Raw genomic sequence first — 14,883 nt, forward strand, 5'->3', positions numbered from 1 at the left:
AAGGTGGGAGTGCATGATTTGTGTGTGGTAAGAAGTTCTGTGGATTGAGACGTTAGTCCTTGTGATGAGCCTGACATTTTAAGGAGGGACTGGTGTTCAGTTTGTATCATAGGGATGAGATCTTAATAGCAGATGCTGTACATGGAGTTGTCAGCCAACCAGCTGATAGCGTGGAGTATCAGTAAGCCTTCAGCCCCATGGTGTGGTTAAGAATGTGACATCTATGCCATAGGGACTCATTGCGAGGCTGAGCTGTTAAAATTTTTGTAAACTCTGGATACAGTATCTCAGTTAAATTTCACATGGTCCTATTTTGAATCCTGTGTCACTTCCCTTGATGCTGACCTCATCCTCACCAAGTGTCAGCTGCACATTTTTATTCACATTAAACCTACCAACAAACAACAGTAATTATATGTTGACAGTTGCCATCCTTACCATGTCAAACATTTCCTCCCATATGACCTTGGCATTTGAGGCAAACATATTTGTTCAGATGCAGATTCTTCACAGCAATACACCACCATTCTTACCTCAACCTTCACTGGGCCTAATTACCACGTAACCTAACAGATTTCCCATTCCATCACATCTAATACTGGTACTGCTGATCTCTCTTTATTTTCTGACCTGTCTATTTTTCCCTGGCCTCACCTCTACCTCATACAATGCACTCAGCTTTCCCTCTTGTTAACTGTTGCACGATGTTTTATTGGTAATCTCGTGTCTTGTTTATTACCCAGTCTTCCATCTTCAAGCTCTCAGATTTTAAAATCTCGTGTGGTGCAGTCCCCAACAATCAGCCTTTCCTTTTTGGAATTCCAGTCTGATTTGCCAGAATGGTGATAATGTGTGCTTGCTTGTGTGAATGTGTTTTTTTTTCTTTTCTGATGAAGGCTTTGGCTAAATGTATAACATTATTTAGTATGACTGTTGTTATTGTGGCTTGCTGAAATATCATTTGGAAAATATAGTTATTTCAATAAGGACTTGTGTTTGTTAGCATTTACAACCATTCAGTTATAGGTTTTCCATTGTCATTTTGGACAAATACTTTGATGATTTCTAACAGTGGGCCAAGTTTTTCATATTTGACATCACCTGTTCGTCATTATTAATTTGAAATTAACATCTTACAGAATCACATTATTTTACTGTTATTATTCACTGTCTTTAGTGTTCGTTTGATGTAGTGGCATGTTGCATAATTGTGTGCCAAAATTACAGTGGTTCTTTAAAACTATAAATAAAGAAGATAAATAATTAATAATATTGCGAGGAAGTTCTGTAAATACAGTGTGTCTCAGGAGGAGTGGTCAGTATATGATAGGAATGATCATTTGAAGCAAGAAAGTGTAGTAAACAGTGGATCTAATATGCATACCTAGAGCTGTGAGTACTTCTTCACTTCAATACTGCGAAAAAATTCTCTTCTATTGAAAGCCCTTTGCTTTCATGTTTTGGGAGGAGGTAGTAAGGACATAAATATGAAAAAAAATCTGTTACACATGGGCTCTAAAACGTGTACCTTAAGAGCTAAGAATACTTGCTCAGTAGAAAAGATGTGTTTCACAGCAATGAAGATGAAAAAATGCCTGAAGCTCGTAAGGCACGCAATTTAGAATCCATATTTACTGAACATTGTTTCTTGTTTTTCTCTGTACAACTACCCCTCAAAACACAAAAAAAGCAAAGAGCTTGCAGTAGAAGGGATTCCTTTCATGATATTGAAGATGTAGTACTCATAGCTCTTAAGGTATGCATTTTAGAACCCTTTTTTACTAGACTTCCTTGCTTCAAATAATCATTCTGTCACATCCTTGAATATTGACCATCACTCCTGGAACACCCTGCAGTGACAAGAGGCGTGGTCTATATTTTTAGTAAACCAGGGTAACTTCAAATAGAGTTGTGTATAAGAAGCATTGAAATTATATTTTTTATTGTGGTTGTCATAAGTATTATTGTATCACTGATTCCAAAGATTGAGGTAGAAATAATACTGCAAGATTTGCTTTTCATTACTTTGAAGGCACTGCAGTTTGTTTCTTGTTCCGATATCAGTGTCTGCCTCCATGACTGAGTGACTGCCATGCATAGGACCTGTGTTGTTTGATTCCTGGTACTGCCAGTGACTTTTCCTTGGAGGACTGGAATGGGATAGATTCAGTCTCGTGAGACCAATTGAGGAGCTCCTTCATTGAGAAGTAGCAGCTCCAGGTCACAAAAACTGACAATGGCATGGAGAGCAATGTGCTGATTCTACACCCCTCAAACCGCATCCGATGATGCCATTGGCAGAGGATTACATGGCAGTTGGTGGGTACCAATGGGCTTGTCATGGCCAGTGAACAGGAATCCTATCTGATATCAGTAAAAGGAAAATCACATTCAGATAAAGATCTGTATTCATCATTTTAATATTTTATTTTCATCTCATATTTTGCTGTCATATGGCAGTAAGCAGTGTAATGTCTGAAAAGAGCTAAATATTAATTAAGAAAATAACTTTTACTTAGTTGCAGATGGACTAGCTGGAGGTAGATAACACATTGGAGGGAGAGCCAATAAAGTGCAATGAACGATTCTTGTTGCTTTGTGCTTAACAATTTATCTTATTGCTTTGTTTCACTGATTAACAATTTTTCAGTGTGTTTCTACCCTGAATAATGTGTTCCCAACATTATTTTCTGCTACTGCTGCCTGCAAGTTTGACATGTAAAAATGAAATTTTTTATTCTTATATTCTGCCCAAATTTTTAATTATTTCCAAAGAGTGTTTTGTTTAGTAATTATTGTTTTTCCAGGCCAAGACTGTTCATAACAAGGAGCGTGAAGTGGATCGCACACCTGAGTCTCTTATTTATGTGGAAGGTGTGGAGGCTCAGGCATTCTTCAATTTCCTTATGAACTGCAAGTCTACAGTAGCAGCATCTGGACCATTAGCTGGTGTTCCTCCCACACTTATTGCACCTGTTGCATTTCAAGGAGGAACTCTTCGGCCAATTAAGGTAAGTCTGTGGTAATATAACCACTGTTTGCATTTTATTTTGTTGCTACCAGTCGTACTGCCACACTTCATGTGTTTAACATTATAAAAAAGAAAAGGACAGAGCTAAAGAATTTAGAAGTTAATAGTAATATAATGTGAAGGCTTGAACTTAACATAAACTGTGATAGCTGGAAAGACAGACGCTCACAGCGTAGAAGAGGCATTGGGCAGCTTCCCCCAACTCTCACCTCCCCTCACCCCAGAAACACACATTCTCTCTCTCTCTCTCCCTCTCTCTCTCTCTCTCTCCCTCTCCCTCTCCCTCTCCCTCTCCCTCCCTCCCTCCCTCCCTCCCTCCCTCTCCCTCTCCCTCTCCCTCCCCCCCTTCTCCCCTCCCCTGCCCTCCCCCCTGCCTCTCTCTCCTCCCCTCCCCCCCCCCCCCCCTCCGCCCCACAATGGGTGTGCTTACAGAGGAGAGGCAACTCATTCTTCTCCCTGCTGGTACAATGAACTCTTTTATGCCTGCCGCTGTGTTACTTTTTTAGTAAAAAAGAAAAAAGAAAAATCTGTAGATTAACAAGAAGAAATGACTGCTGAAATGTTACTTTCTTACTGCCAAATATCAGGTTGTTTTGTTGTAATAGATAATGCTGTTCTGTTCAGTTAAGTAAGGCATCAACTGCACCCACAGGAGGAGGATGAAATTTTGGTCTGGTTGAAGGAAAACATTATAAAGTCAGAACAGAATATGAATATACCAGAACTTTCAGAATTAGTGAAAAAAATAGAAACGAGAGAGATGATGCAATGGCCTACTTGGCTAACTTCAATCTTATTAACTCAGAAATGGCACTCTGTCTCAAATTTGTTAACAATTACTTCTCAGCACAACCAACCCTACAAGCTTTTCAGACTGTTTGTGACCACCCAGTAACCCAGCAGACAGTAATATCTACTGTACACATTCTCAGAAAATACTCCCCTGTGGCATCCCATATGAGATGCCATCATTTTGCACAGACGTTATCGGAACTGACATCAGCAAAAAAGCTCACTTCGCTAGTGGCAGACAACAAGGATATGCAGTCAAGACTGAATGCTATGAAAACAAAAAGAGCATAACGGTGCAGGGATGGCACGGACTCAGTGTCAGCTGTGCTGAGTGCTGAGATTGTTAGCTGGCAACAGCACTGCTAGCTGTTGGGGATCTTATTACAGCAACTGCACTGTAGATACATCTTTATGCCGCTATCACATTTTGTGGATGGGTTATCCTTCAAAGTCCTGTTTTGCCACAATGTCTTCTGAAATACGAATCTTGATTGTGGTAACAAAGTGATAGGAATTACTCTTGCTGTCTGGCCCTACCTTCGATCCTCAGCTTTTGCTGCTTACAGCCTTTTCTTTTGTTATATACTGCACATCTGCACCATCTGTGATGAAATATTGTTAATGATTTCTTCTCAAAGGTAAAATCTACATTGTGGTGTCAGGTAGATCTGTAGTGTAGCCTGAGGTCTGGGTTAGGTTGGTAGGTGATGATTTGGTTGTTCATGGATGAAGCCAACTAATGCATAGGTGAAATGCTGGTTGAGGTGACATGTGGCACTGTAGTGTAGCTAAAAATTTACGTTAGTTTGGAAGCTGATAATTTCATTTTCAATTGTTTTCTGTTTATATACACTAAACCAAAACATAAACACAGTAAGAGTGAATGCTGCCTGGTGGCTTTGAGGGCACATACCTCAGTAAGGAAAGTATATAAGAGAAGCAGAAACAAATGGGGAATCCCCTGACATAACCATCTTTGACAAAGGGCAGATTGTTATGGCCAAGTATCTGGGGAAGAGCATCTAGGAAACAGTGAATCTGGTCAGCTGTTTGTGTGCTGTTGTCATAAGCATTTATGGAATGTGGTTGAAGGACAGCAAAACAAAGAGTAGATGACAGGATGTGGGTGTCCAGATATCACAGAATGTGGAATTCGGAGACTTGCCCGCTATGTAAATAATGATAGATGGGGATCAGTGGCAGATTTGATCTTAGACTACAGTGGTGGTGTTTCAGAGCACAATATTCGGCAAATATTGTTGAACATGGGTCCTCATGTTGACCCAGCAACACTGTCAGTTACAATTGTATTGGACATGAGACTATTATTATGACTGTATATCAATGGAAATGTGTCAGTTGTTGGATGTATCACGTTTCTTGTTACTGTGTCTGGAAACATCATCATCCAGGCTGACGGCTGCTCGAAACATCCATCACAATTGGATGCTGACCATTGAGGGTCCGGTTGTTTTACCGAGGTCTTTCATGTAGGCTTCCATGGGATTTGTGGTGATAAAGACATGACATTTGTAGATTATGTGAACATTATTGTGGACTTATTTGATTCCATGCTTAATATTTTCTCTAATAGTGATGGCATATTCCAGCAGGAAGTCACAAGATCAGGATGGTGCTATAGTGGTTTGAGGTGCACGATAATGAATTCGTGGTCACCCAATTTGTCTGACATGAACCTCGTGGAACACACCTGGGATGTTTACATATGCAAGCTGTGCACCAACGGACTACTGGTTCTTAATTTACAAGAATTACATGACCAGTGCGCAGACATTTGGGGGGCACATACATTGTACAATGAGAGTGGCACATTGTCAGAAGAGGGTACATGTTTCAGGTTTCCTGCAGCCAGTTCTGAGGTGTGGATAGCAGGTGCATCACTGTGCGCAATTGATGTGGCACAGCAACTGGGAACCTACTCCAAAGTTGAAGTACAGTTCTTTGGAGTAAAATTTCTAAATTGCCTGCAGATTCACCATGAAATTTGGTGGTATATGTAACAACTGCAATGCCGTGTCCAGCCATAGTGAAATGGTGCCAACAGTTTGGCCAAGGGCACTCAGATGTGGGTAATGCTGATCGGGAAGCCCAGTTCTTGCACCGTGAAATTTTTGGCAGGCTGAAAGAATATATGGCGATAAAAAGATTTCCTAACGATGAGTACATTCACACAATGGCTCCATGAACAAGGAGCAGATTCCTATTATTAAGGAACTGAATGATTGGTAGAATTATCCATTGTTTACAGAGACTTGATGACTTTGTTGGAAGTAGTGTAATGCGTCTGTGTCCCTTCGAAGTGTAGTGCAGCATTCAGTAAAAGTTACTTGTCCTGCCATAATAATGTGCAACTTACTTTTTGAAGTGCCCTTGCATTAAGTAGTGGTCATAATGTTTTGATTCCTTCATATATAACAGATGCCTCACTACGTGGAAAAAGCAGATGATGAAAATTCATCTTGTTAAACTATTCATTACATGTGTGTGTGTGTGTGTGTGTGTGTGTGTGTGTGTGTGTGTGTGTGTGTGTCTGTGTGTGTTTGTTTGTGTGTGCGTGCGCCCCTGTAAACAAATTGTTTTTCTCCAAAAATTCATTTTAACTGCGTTGTAACTCCCTGTATGTTAAGGCAGTGGCTACATTAAATATTTAAAATTTTCCCTTGATAAAAACAAAAATCTTGCTATGCCATTTGCCATGCAAATCAGCTGTTCTGCCATCATAACTTCCCATGACTATCCATGGTGGGTGTTACCAATGCGCACTTCGAGGTTAGGGTGTAGATGGCCTGGTGGCTGGTAGTCTTTAAGTCTTTAAGCTGGTGGTCAACTGCTCCTTCTGTGGTTTCTACTGATGAAGAAACTTGTGTACATTGAGTAGGTAATGTTTAATATTAGTGCTGTATCATTACTGGAAGTAGCACTTCTTTACACTCACAGCATATTTTAAATATGTCTCTTGAAATTGAGGAGGTAATTTATAACCTTTGAAGTTGGCTTCACAGTTGTTTTTTGTAGTCACTAGTGAGCATTTGGCATTTTTTGCATTCCTGTGGAAGTCAGATGTGCTGTTTGTGATAAGTTGTAATCAAAGAATATGTTAATGGGACATATAATCAAATTAAATCATTTAAGAAGTGAAGACTTTATGAATGAGGGAAAACGTTATAAGGTAAAAATACATTAGAAAATATTAACATATTGGGTAAGTGAACCAAATAAATATTAATTCAGGACACAGATCAGTGTGAACTATGTGATGCCCCAAAGTACTACTAACAGTACCGTATGATGCTGGTGGAACATGTTAATTATTTACATCTTTTGTGAGATTGGACTTGATTTTCATTTACAGTGTTTTGCATATTTATTATGTTTTATTCGTAGATTTATTGCAAATACGAGAATATTCATTGTTCCTGGTTGCCATGAAACTGTACAATAAGGTCTTTTGAGTGGCTTCATGTGAGGCCGCATCCAAAGTTTGCCATCATTAAGTTGGCAAATGTTTTCTATGTTACAGGTTCGTCAGAGTGTAGTGAAACTGGAAGGAAGTACATACCATTCAGTGGAACTTAGGGGTCCAATACTTCCCCATGTATTGCATGACCTATGTAGCCTTCTTCAGCACACGCATGAAGAATTTTCTGTCACATTTGCCCATATTGAACAGACGAGAGCATTTACAATGGCATCCAAAACTGAGCAGCCTGGAGAAAGTGTACTGGAGCAAGGTAACAATTTATTCAAAAATGTAGACTTTCACGGCCGGAAATATCATGTCCATTATAATTATCCGGGCTGTTATGCCATGGTCGGTTGATGAATTCTGTGTTGATTCCCAACGTTTCGTCTCCGACTGCGGGAGACATCTTCAAGGGGGTCCGTAGCTCAATGGAAGGTCCAACACACCCACTGGCACGCTACTGACTGACTGGGAATCGACACAGAATTCATCAACCGACCACGGCATAACAGCCTGGATAATTATTATGGACAACAATTAATTCCTCGTGTGTGTGTGTGTGTGTGTGTGTGTGTGTGTGTGTGCGTGCGTGTGTGTGTGTGTGTGTGTGTGTGTGTGCGCGCGTGCGCGTGTTTTCCCCATTTGTGATACTATGTGTTGATATTAACATTGCAGGGTTATTGACGTTACCACCCTCAGATATAGAGCAGACATTTCGTTCTCGAATTTGTGATCAGTGAAGGTGATTTAAAACCTAAACTAATGGTACAGCAGTGTAATGTCACTGCTTCTTGCCATACAGGCTTGCCACTGCATATCATTCTAGTAGCTTCGTATTTTACCCCTGGTTGTAGAATATATTTGCTGGTCCAAGGGAAATTTTGGATTATTGAGATGTTGTCATTGTTGCTGGTGGATAGTGTGTGAAAATGGCATGGCTGTGACAGAGAAATGATTGAAGACCCTGTCCTTTATCACAGCCTCATGCGTTTCACATGGAGAAATGACAGATGGTCATCAACAGACTCCTTGTTCACATAGTTCTTGAGTTGACCTTGATGAAGTGGATGTATTTATGGCATGATATATTGGGTAAGAACATGTTTCCAAAAATGCCATAAATCATACAAATGTAGACTTTCCCTGTTGGTGTTTAGATACATTGTGACATTGCTATTCTGGGAACTAGACCATGGCCTAAGGCATGCTTTTGTGATTGGACTTTTTTAGTATTAGAAAACTGAATTTGTTGGTCTCTGGTCCCAGTGTGTGATGCACCACTGCCAGTTTATTTGCAATGTCCAGTCAGCTATTCTGGTGTTCCTTGAGCCAAATATTAACATTTCTTTTACTAGTTCCCTATGTACCCTTCACCGCATGTGCTAGGGAATTTGTGTATTACTGCCATGGCATGTAACAAAGTTCTTTGCAGTATTTAGATATTCACACACTTGGCTTGTTGGTTTAAATACAGTGTCAATCCTATGTCTTCTTAGCACTATGCTGATGTGATCTGTGATTTTTTTATGAATGAGTGGCAAAACTTTTCCTTGAGGTAATATGATGTGTTATTGACAGCGACTGTAAACCAACAAGGGAGAGGTGTAAATATTTGAATTCAGCAAAGTGTATGTGTCTCCACTTGTCAGATTAAGAGCATGTAAAACCTATTGCACATGCAATCAAGTGTACATAGGGAGTACTAAGAAAAGCAACACAGATAAACCGGCACTAGCAGATCACATGTTGGGACCAAGGGATCATCAGATTTAATTCTCTAGCACTTAAGTTTTCTCAGAGTCCAATCATTAATATGCTAGAATGTATTGACTTCTTTTAGAAACTCAGAAACCCAAAAGTAAAGGATGAAAACTGATGACAGTTTGAATAAGATAGGTGTTAACAAAGACTGAGGTGTTAACAAAGACTGGCAAGGGGGTACATAAGGAGAAATAACATCATCTTTTCTCGTGTTTCCACTTGGTGGGCAGATTTTTTAGCTAACCAAATTATATCATCAAACATTGATTATTTTCATAGATACATTAACAGAAAAGGAGGCAGACAGAAATTAAACAAGTTGGGGTCTTAGTGCTAAAAGCAGCACACACCACCTAATTTTCTGCCAGAGAAGCTTCAGTAAATCGTGCATTCTCACCCCTCTTTTATCTTGGGCAATATTCGGATAATGTCATGGTTTGACTGTTGTGCATCTACAAATAAAAAGTTTGGCAGTTTCAGGTAGCTTACATTGGAAATCGACTAGGCTACCTACAATTGTGGTACCTCAGAGGGTCGCTCTTGCAGTAGGAGCTGAAATGCAAGCACAAAAATATGTCTTGACAATGGCCTAGTTCCCAGAAAACCAAAGTGCAAGAAATTTTGAAATTGTTATTAGAACTACCATCTCAGCAGCTGACTTTAGCTGTTGCGGTGTGTAACCTGTGTGAGGAATCGTAAACTGTTACTTGGGTGTCATGTGCACAGAATGACCAACAATATTAATGCTTGCTATGTCACCTATTAGCCATGTTACTCAAGGTAAAACTGATGTTGAGATAGAAGTAGAAATTCTCAATGTACAGTGCAACTATTGTTCTCGTAATTTTCAAGTAAAAAGTGTCATTGGCCATAATGTTTGCGAATTCATTAGCTGTGTGGGTAGGTAATCATTTAGTCAGTGATATAACATTTGGGGTTCAATGTCTGGAGAGTGATTAATAATCTCCCTTTGATTTTTAAACATTGTTTATTTCTTGATATGCAATAATGATTAATCACTTTCTTTGTTAAGATGAAGAAATAGTAAATACATTTTCAGTATTTGTTATTACTTCATCCACAGAGCTCATGAAGTTTCATTTGCCTGAAATAATTTGAAATAGTATATGAGTATTGCACTTAAACACGGTTGTAACTGTTGCAGGAATAAATACCTCATCGGAAGTTTCACCCAGTAAGAGTGCGATATCGGCTTGCCCTGTTACACCAACAAAAGCACCTAGTGCTTTTGGTCAGGAGAACCTAAGTGACTGTGGTCTGCAACCATCAGTGCTGCAGAACTTTTGTTGTGCTGATCCAGAAAGTGTCGAGTTATTGGATGGCTTAAAGTACTGCAGTGATGGAACATATACTTGGTCATAGGTGATGACAGTTCACCCAAGGTTGTTTTGCCTGCATCAGGCAGCAGTCACAGAGCTTGTCTCATAGTGAAGACAAATATTAAAAGAGTAAGGAGTTGTATGTACTGCTCTTGTATAAAGCTTTCAATCCTTATTTTAATTTACAACAAACAATTATTTTAATTTACAGTAAATGATGCAGCACTTTGCTGTTGCTGTTACTAAGTAAATGAAGTGTCTTCTTTTTTTCATGGTGTGTGAAATTCAGATTTGGTAAGAATGTACTGAGGTACATTTTAGGAATTCTGATCATTAATAATGAGGAGGATACCTCTTGAAAGACTGTTAGATTGTGATTGTTTGTATTTTTAGTATGATATTCATGATTAAGAAATATAAAACATATGGTGATGTTACTGAATTGACATAAGCACAGCTGAAACCGAATGTGTGGTATGACTAGAGCTATTACAAGCTCATTATACAAAATTTTACTGGTCCCTAGCAGACACTTACACCATGCCACACTTTGTCTAGTTTTCGAACAGACATAAATCCTGTATCATAGAATTAAGAGAGATTGTGAAAACAACACTGATGTCTGTGTCATTCCATTGTGATTTACTCATCATAATTTACGCATCGTGAGCTAGTGTTTCAATTAACTCCATATGAATAATGTGAAAAATTATGAAATGACCAGAGTGAGTGAATTGTTAAATGGTCAACAAGGTATAAACACATAGTGTCTTACAAAGAGAGGACATTCATTTAGTGTCCACTAGAAATATTTACTACAGAGAGCAAAATTTACCATTGAAAATGTTGAGGTAATCAAATTGTTTCAGTGTATCAATCAGCCATATAATTTGGCCTAGCTGAAATAAGACACTACTGGATCTTTGCAGAACCTGCTGCACCCTCCTATCCAATTTCGGTAATATGAGGTGAGATTGGAAAGTTTTAAGAATTGCCGCGTAAGTATACAATGGTGGTACTGAGATGCATCTCCTTTTTTCCTGGAGTGTGTTAAGGATGCTCTCCGTATTTGTCTCGATGCCTTCAATTGAGCCAAATCGCTTCCCTTTTGAGTGGAAATTTCAGTTTAGGAAACAGGTAGAAGTCGGTAGGGGCCAAATCAGGGGAATATGGCGATTGTGGAAAAACAGAAATTTTGAATTTGGTCAAAAGTTCAATGATGGAGAAGTCACGATGAGCTGGAACCTTGTCATGGCGTAGCACCCAACTCCTGTCTTTCCACAATGCAGGCCTTTTCTTTCGCACCTTTTCACGCAAATGCTCAAGAACACATTTGTAGTATTCCTTGTTAATTGTCTGTCCTCCAGGAATAAATTCATGATGCACAATACCAGTAGAATCAAAAAATATCACCAACATTGTCTTCACCTTCGAGTGACTTTGCCGTGCTTTTTTTGGTTGTGGTGCACCTGGAGTCTTCCACTGCGAAGACTGCACTTTGGTTTCAGGACTATATCCATATACCCACTATTCGTCACCTGTGATTACCCTATTTAACAAATCTGGGTCATTTTTAGTCCGATTAGTCAGTTCTTGGAACACTTCAAGTCAGTATTGTCTCTGGTCACTTGACAACACTTTTGGAATGAATTTTGCGGACACTCGACGTATGGTCAGATCTTTAGTTAAAATTCACTGAACTGTATAGAAATTTAAATTAAGTTCATCAGCCATCTCCCTAATTGTAATCTATGATCAGAGCGCACTAAATCGCGAACTTTCACAACATTTTCATTCGCTTTTGAGGTGGAAGGACGGCCGGACTGTGGTTCATCTTCAAATGATTCGCGGCCATTTTAAATCTGTTGAACCAGACAAAAACATTTAATTGGCTCATACAATTATCTCCAAAAGCTGTTTTTAATAGTTCATAAGTCTCAGAAGCTGATTTCCCAGTTTTAAAACTAAATTTCATAAAAACTCGTTGCTCCGTTTTTACATCCATTTTCATGCAGACAGAATCCGGCAACAAGCCCTAACAGATCCACACTCAACCAGCTGCCACAACAAACTGAGTAAAGGAAAAAAGTTTCGTGTCAGAGAGCATTCAAGGACAAGGCAATGACTCACTTCCCACCCTCTGTATTCCTGCCCGCCAAACCAGTAAGCAGTAGCAGATCCATTCTTAAAACTTTCCAATCACACCTGATATCTGACAAAATGTTCAGATGAAAGATTTCATTGAGCATGTGATGCTCTTTGTGCTTCAATTCAAAGAACAGTAAAATATAATATTGTATCATTTTGCTCCTTGTCTCTCATCCAGGATTAAGATTTATGGTAATCAGAACATCAGCCATAGGCAGTGTGTATAATCACTTTCTGTTTCATAATCTTTGTGTATTTTGAGAAAGTGCAGGGGTAACTGATTAAGTTTGAAGCTGGGTTGCAGCCATACACTGTCAACAAAGTGGTATTCCATCTCACAGACGAGCTGTTTACGTCCTCATTTGTAATATGGCCATATTAATTTTGCATGTGTCTCTTGTGCATTATCTATCAGTACACAGCTCCAAACTACCAAGGTAGCACAGAGTTGAAGGTTCTAGGATTTTGTGATTGTCTCGGGGTTTCATGGTGTCATTGATTAGTGATGTTCTTTTGGGTATTCAACTGAGCTGTTGATTCCATTTTATGCACAGTAGTTTGGTGGCTGACTCAGCTGTCTTCTTTAGGCACTGCAAGTAGCAAAATCCCCTCTATATATCTTTTTCAGTACAGCCGCGTGCCTGTAGAAGGTGAAATAGGAGCTTTACAGTAAAGCTGATCTTTCCTCTGCACCCGAGATTGTAGAGGAGATGATAAACCTTCCTCTTATTAACTTTGTGAATCAGCATGTAGGACTTGCTCTCTTATTTTCTTTGCAGTGCTGTCGTTGATGATGTCCCTTGCAACAGATATTGCAGTACACTGGAAACAACCGGAGCTGCAAAAGTTCTGATTATGGGGCTTACAGTTGGCTGTGCCGGTAGCATCTCTACTTTAAATAATATTCCGGGATGCTAGTGTGGTTTGTTTATCGGAAAAAAACCTGTAAAATTATTATTCAATTTGATATACTTCCTTTAATAGCATGCTGAAAATCAAGAGCATGATTACACAAAGCTCAGGCCAGGAAAACATTCTAGCGCTGAGTGATTTATTTTCCATATAACGAGAATAACTATGACATTTGAAGGATTTGTACCTTATTGGTTGGATATTCACCACAGTATGTTTCTTATTACAGTTAGTGCATTTCATAGTTTAACAGTACTAAAGAAACTTTCATGACTCTTGGACACACAATATGTGAAAAACACAGCTGGGTTGGTCATTGTAATATTGTGTGAAAAGGAATGGACTCTTTGTTGAACACCCTGCAGCACATCATTAATCCTAGGCTTCTAATTGGAAGAAATTTAACTACAAGACAGGCATTTTGATTTATGTTTTTATAAATCACTTCAGACTAATTGCAGGATGGCTGTTTCTGAAAGGGTTTTAGTCTTTCCCCAGCAGAAGCAAACGAAGGAAGCAGCAACTACATATGAGGTCACTTCATACACTTTCTGTCCTTGGACATTTTCAAACACGTCTTTGTTGTGTAATTTGGTGTCCTCATTATGCATTATTTGATATCAACGATTCATCTGCTAAGGGCTTGTAACATTATTTCAGAGAGCTTAGTTTACATAACAATTATAGTTGTGTACTTCATTTTTACAAAGATGCGACAGAAATATATCTAACAATTTTCGTCCAACCAATGTAATCTTCAAAAGCTTAATTTCAGCTTTGCTCCTGAATAATTACCATGTTTTAGTGGTACCACTTAATATTCATTAATAAACTACATGCTAATGAATCTCAGTGAACCAACAGTTTTTATTAATTGTTATAATATGTATTTTCATGTTTTTACTTTAAATTGGAATAAAGAAGGATGAGCAGTGATTTTTTGGGTTTATATTTATGTTCATTTTCAATCATACAAAACATTTATGCTGATGTTTACCTTTCTTCCCCTTCCTTCGAATAGTGCAAAGCAGTAGTATAACTGGTCTGTCGTACAATATACGTGTTAGTTATTTGAGAGGAAAAGAACTTAATTGCCATGTGTATATAGTGTGTCCGTTATCTGTTGTACTATGTGAAGTGGAAATGTTGAAGTGTTTCTGTTACTTCTCACATTTTTATATAAATGACCATATTGTACAGACTTGGGATTCACTTTTACTTGGCGCAACTGAAGAGGACAGTATTATTGTAGGACTTGTGGTTTTTTTTCAGCCAGATTGCTATTGGCCTAACTGGGGCAATGACATCTCACAGCATTCTTCGCAAGAATTGGAATATCTGAGATCCCAATGAATGTGAAGTAAACCTGAATTTGATGATGCTGGTGGGCAACAAATTACGAAAAGTTATTGTGA

At 38.8% G+C, this 14,883-nt stretch overlaps 1 protein-coding gene across 1 annotated transcript in view; it reads left to right on the plus strand.

Annotated features, from left to right (window-relative positions):
* LOC124544889 (protein downstream neighbor of son homolog) overlaps positions 1–12,302 on the plus strand; it is a 91,810-nt gene extending 79,508 nt beyond the window's left edge. Inside the window, exons 8-10 of the mRNA XM_047123616.1 lie at positions 2,808–3,011; positions 7,365–7,575; positions 10,234–12,302. Of these exons, the coding sequence (XP_046979572.1) occupies positions 2,808–3,011; positions 7,365–7,575; positions 10,234–10,451 (633 nt within the window). The 3' untranslated portion in view covers positions 10,452–12,302. The remainder of the gene's footprint in view (positions 1–2,807; positions 3,012–7,364; positions 7,576–10,233) is intronic.
* Positions 12,303–14,883: the final 2,581 nt, after the last annotated feature.

The sequence above is a fragment of the Schistocerca americana genome, chromosome 8, assembly GCF_021461395.2.
Source record: "Schistocerca americana isolate TAMUIC-IGC-003095 chromosome 8, iqSchAmer2.1, whole genome shotgun sequence".
Taxonomy (NCBI): domain Eukaryota; kingdom Metazoa; phylum Arthropoda; class Insecta; order Orthoptera; family Acrididae; genus Schistocerca; species Schistocerca americana.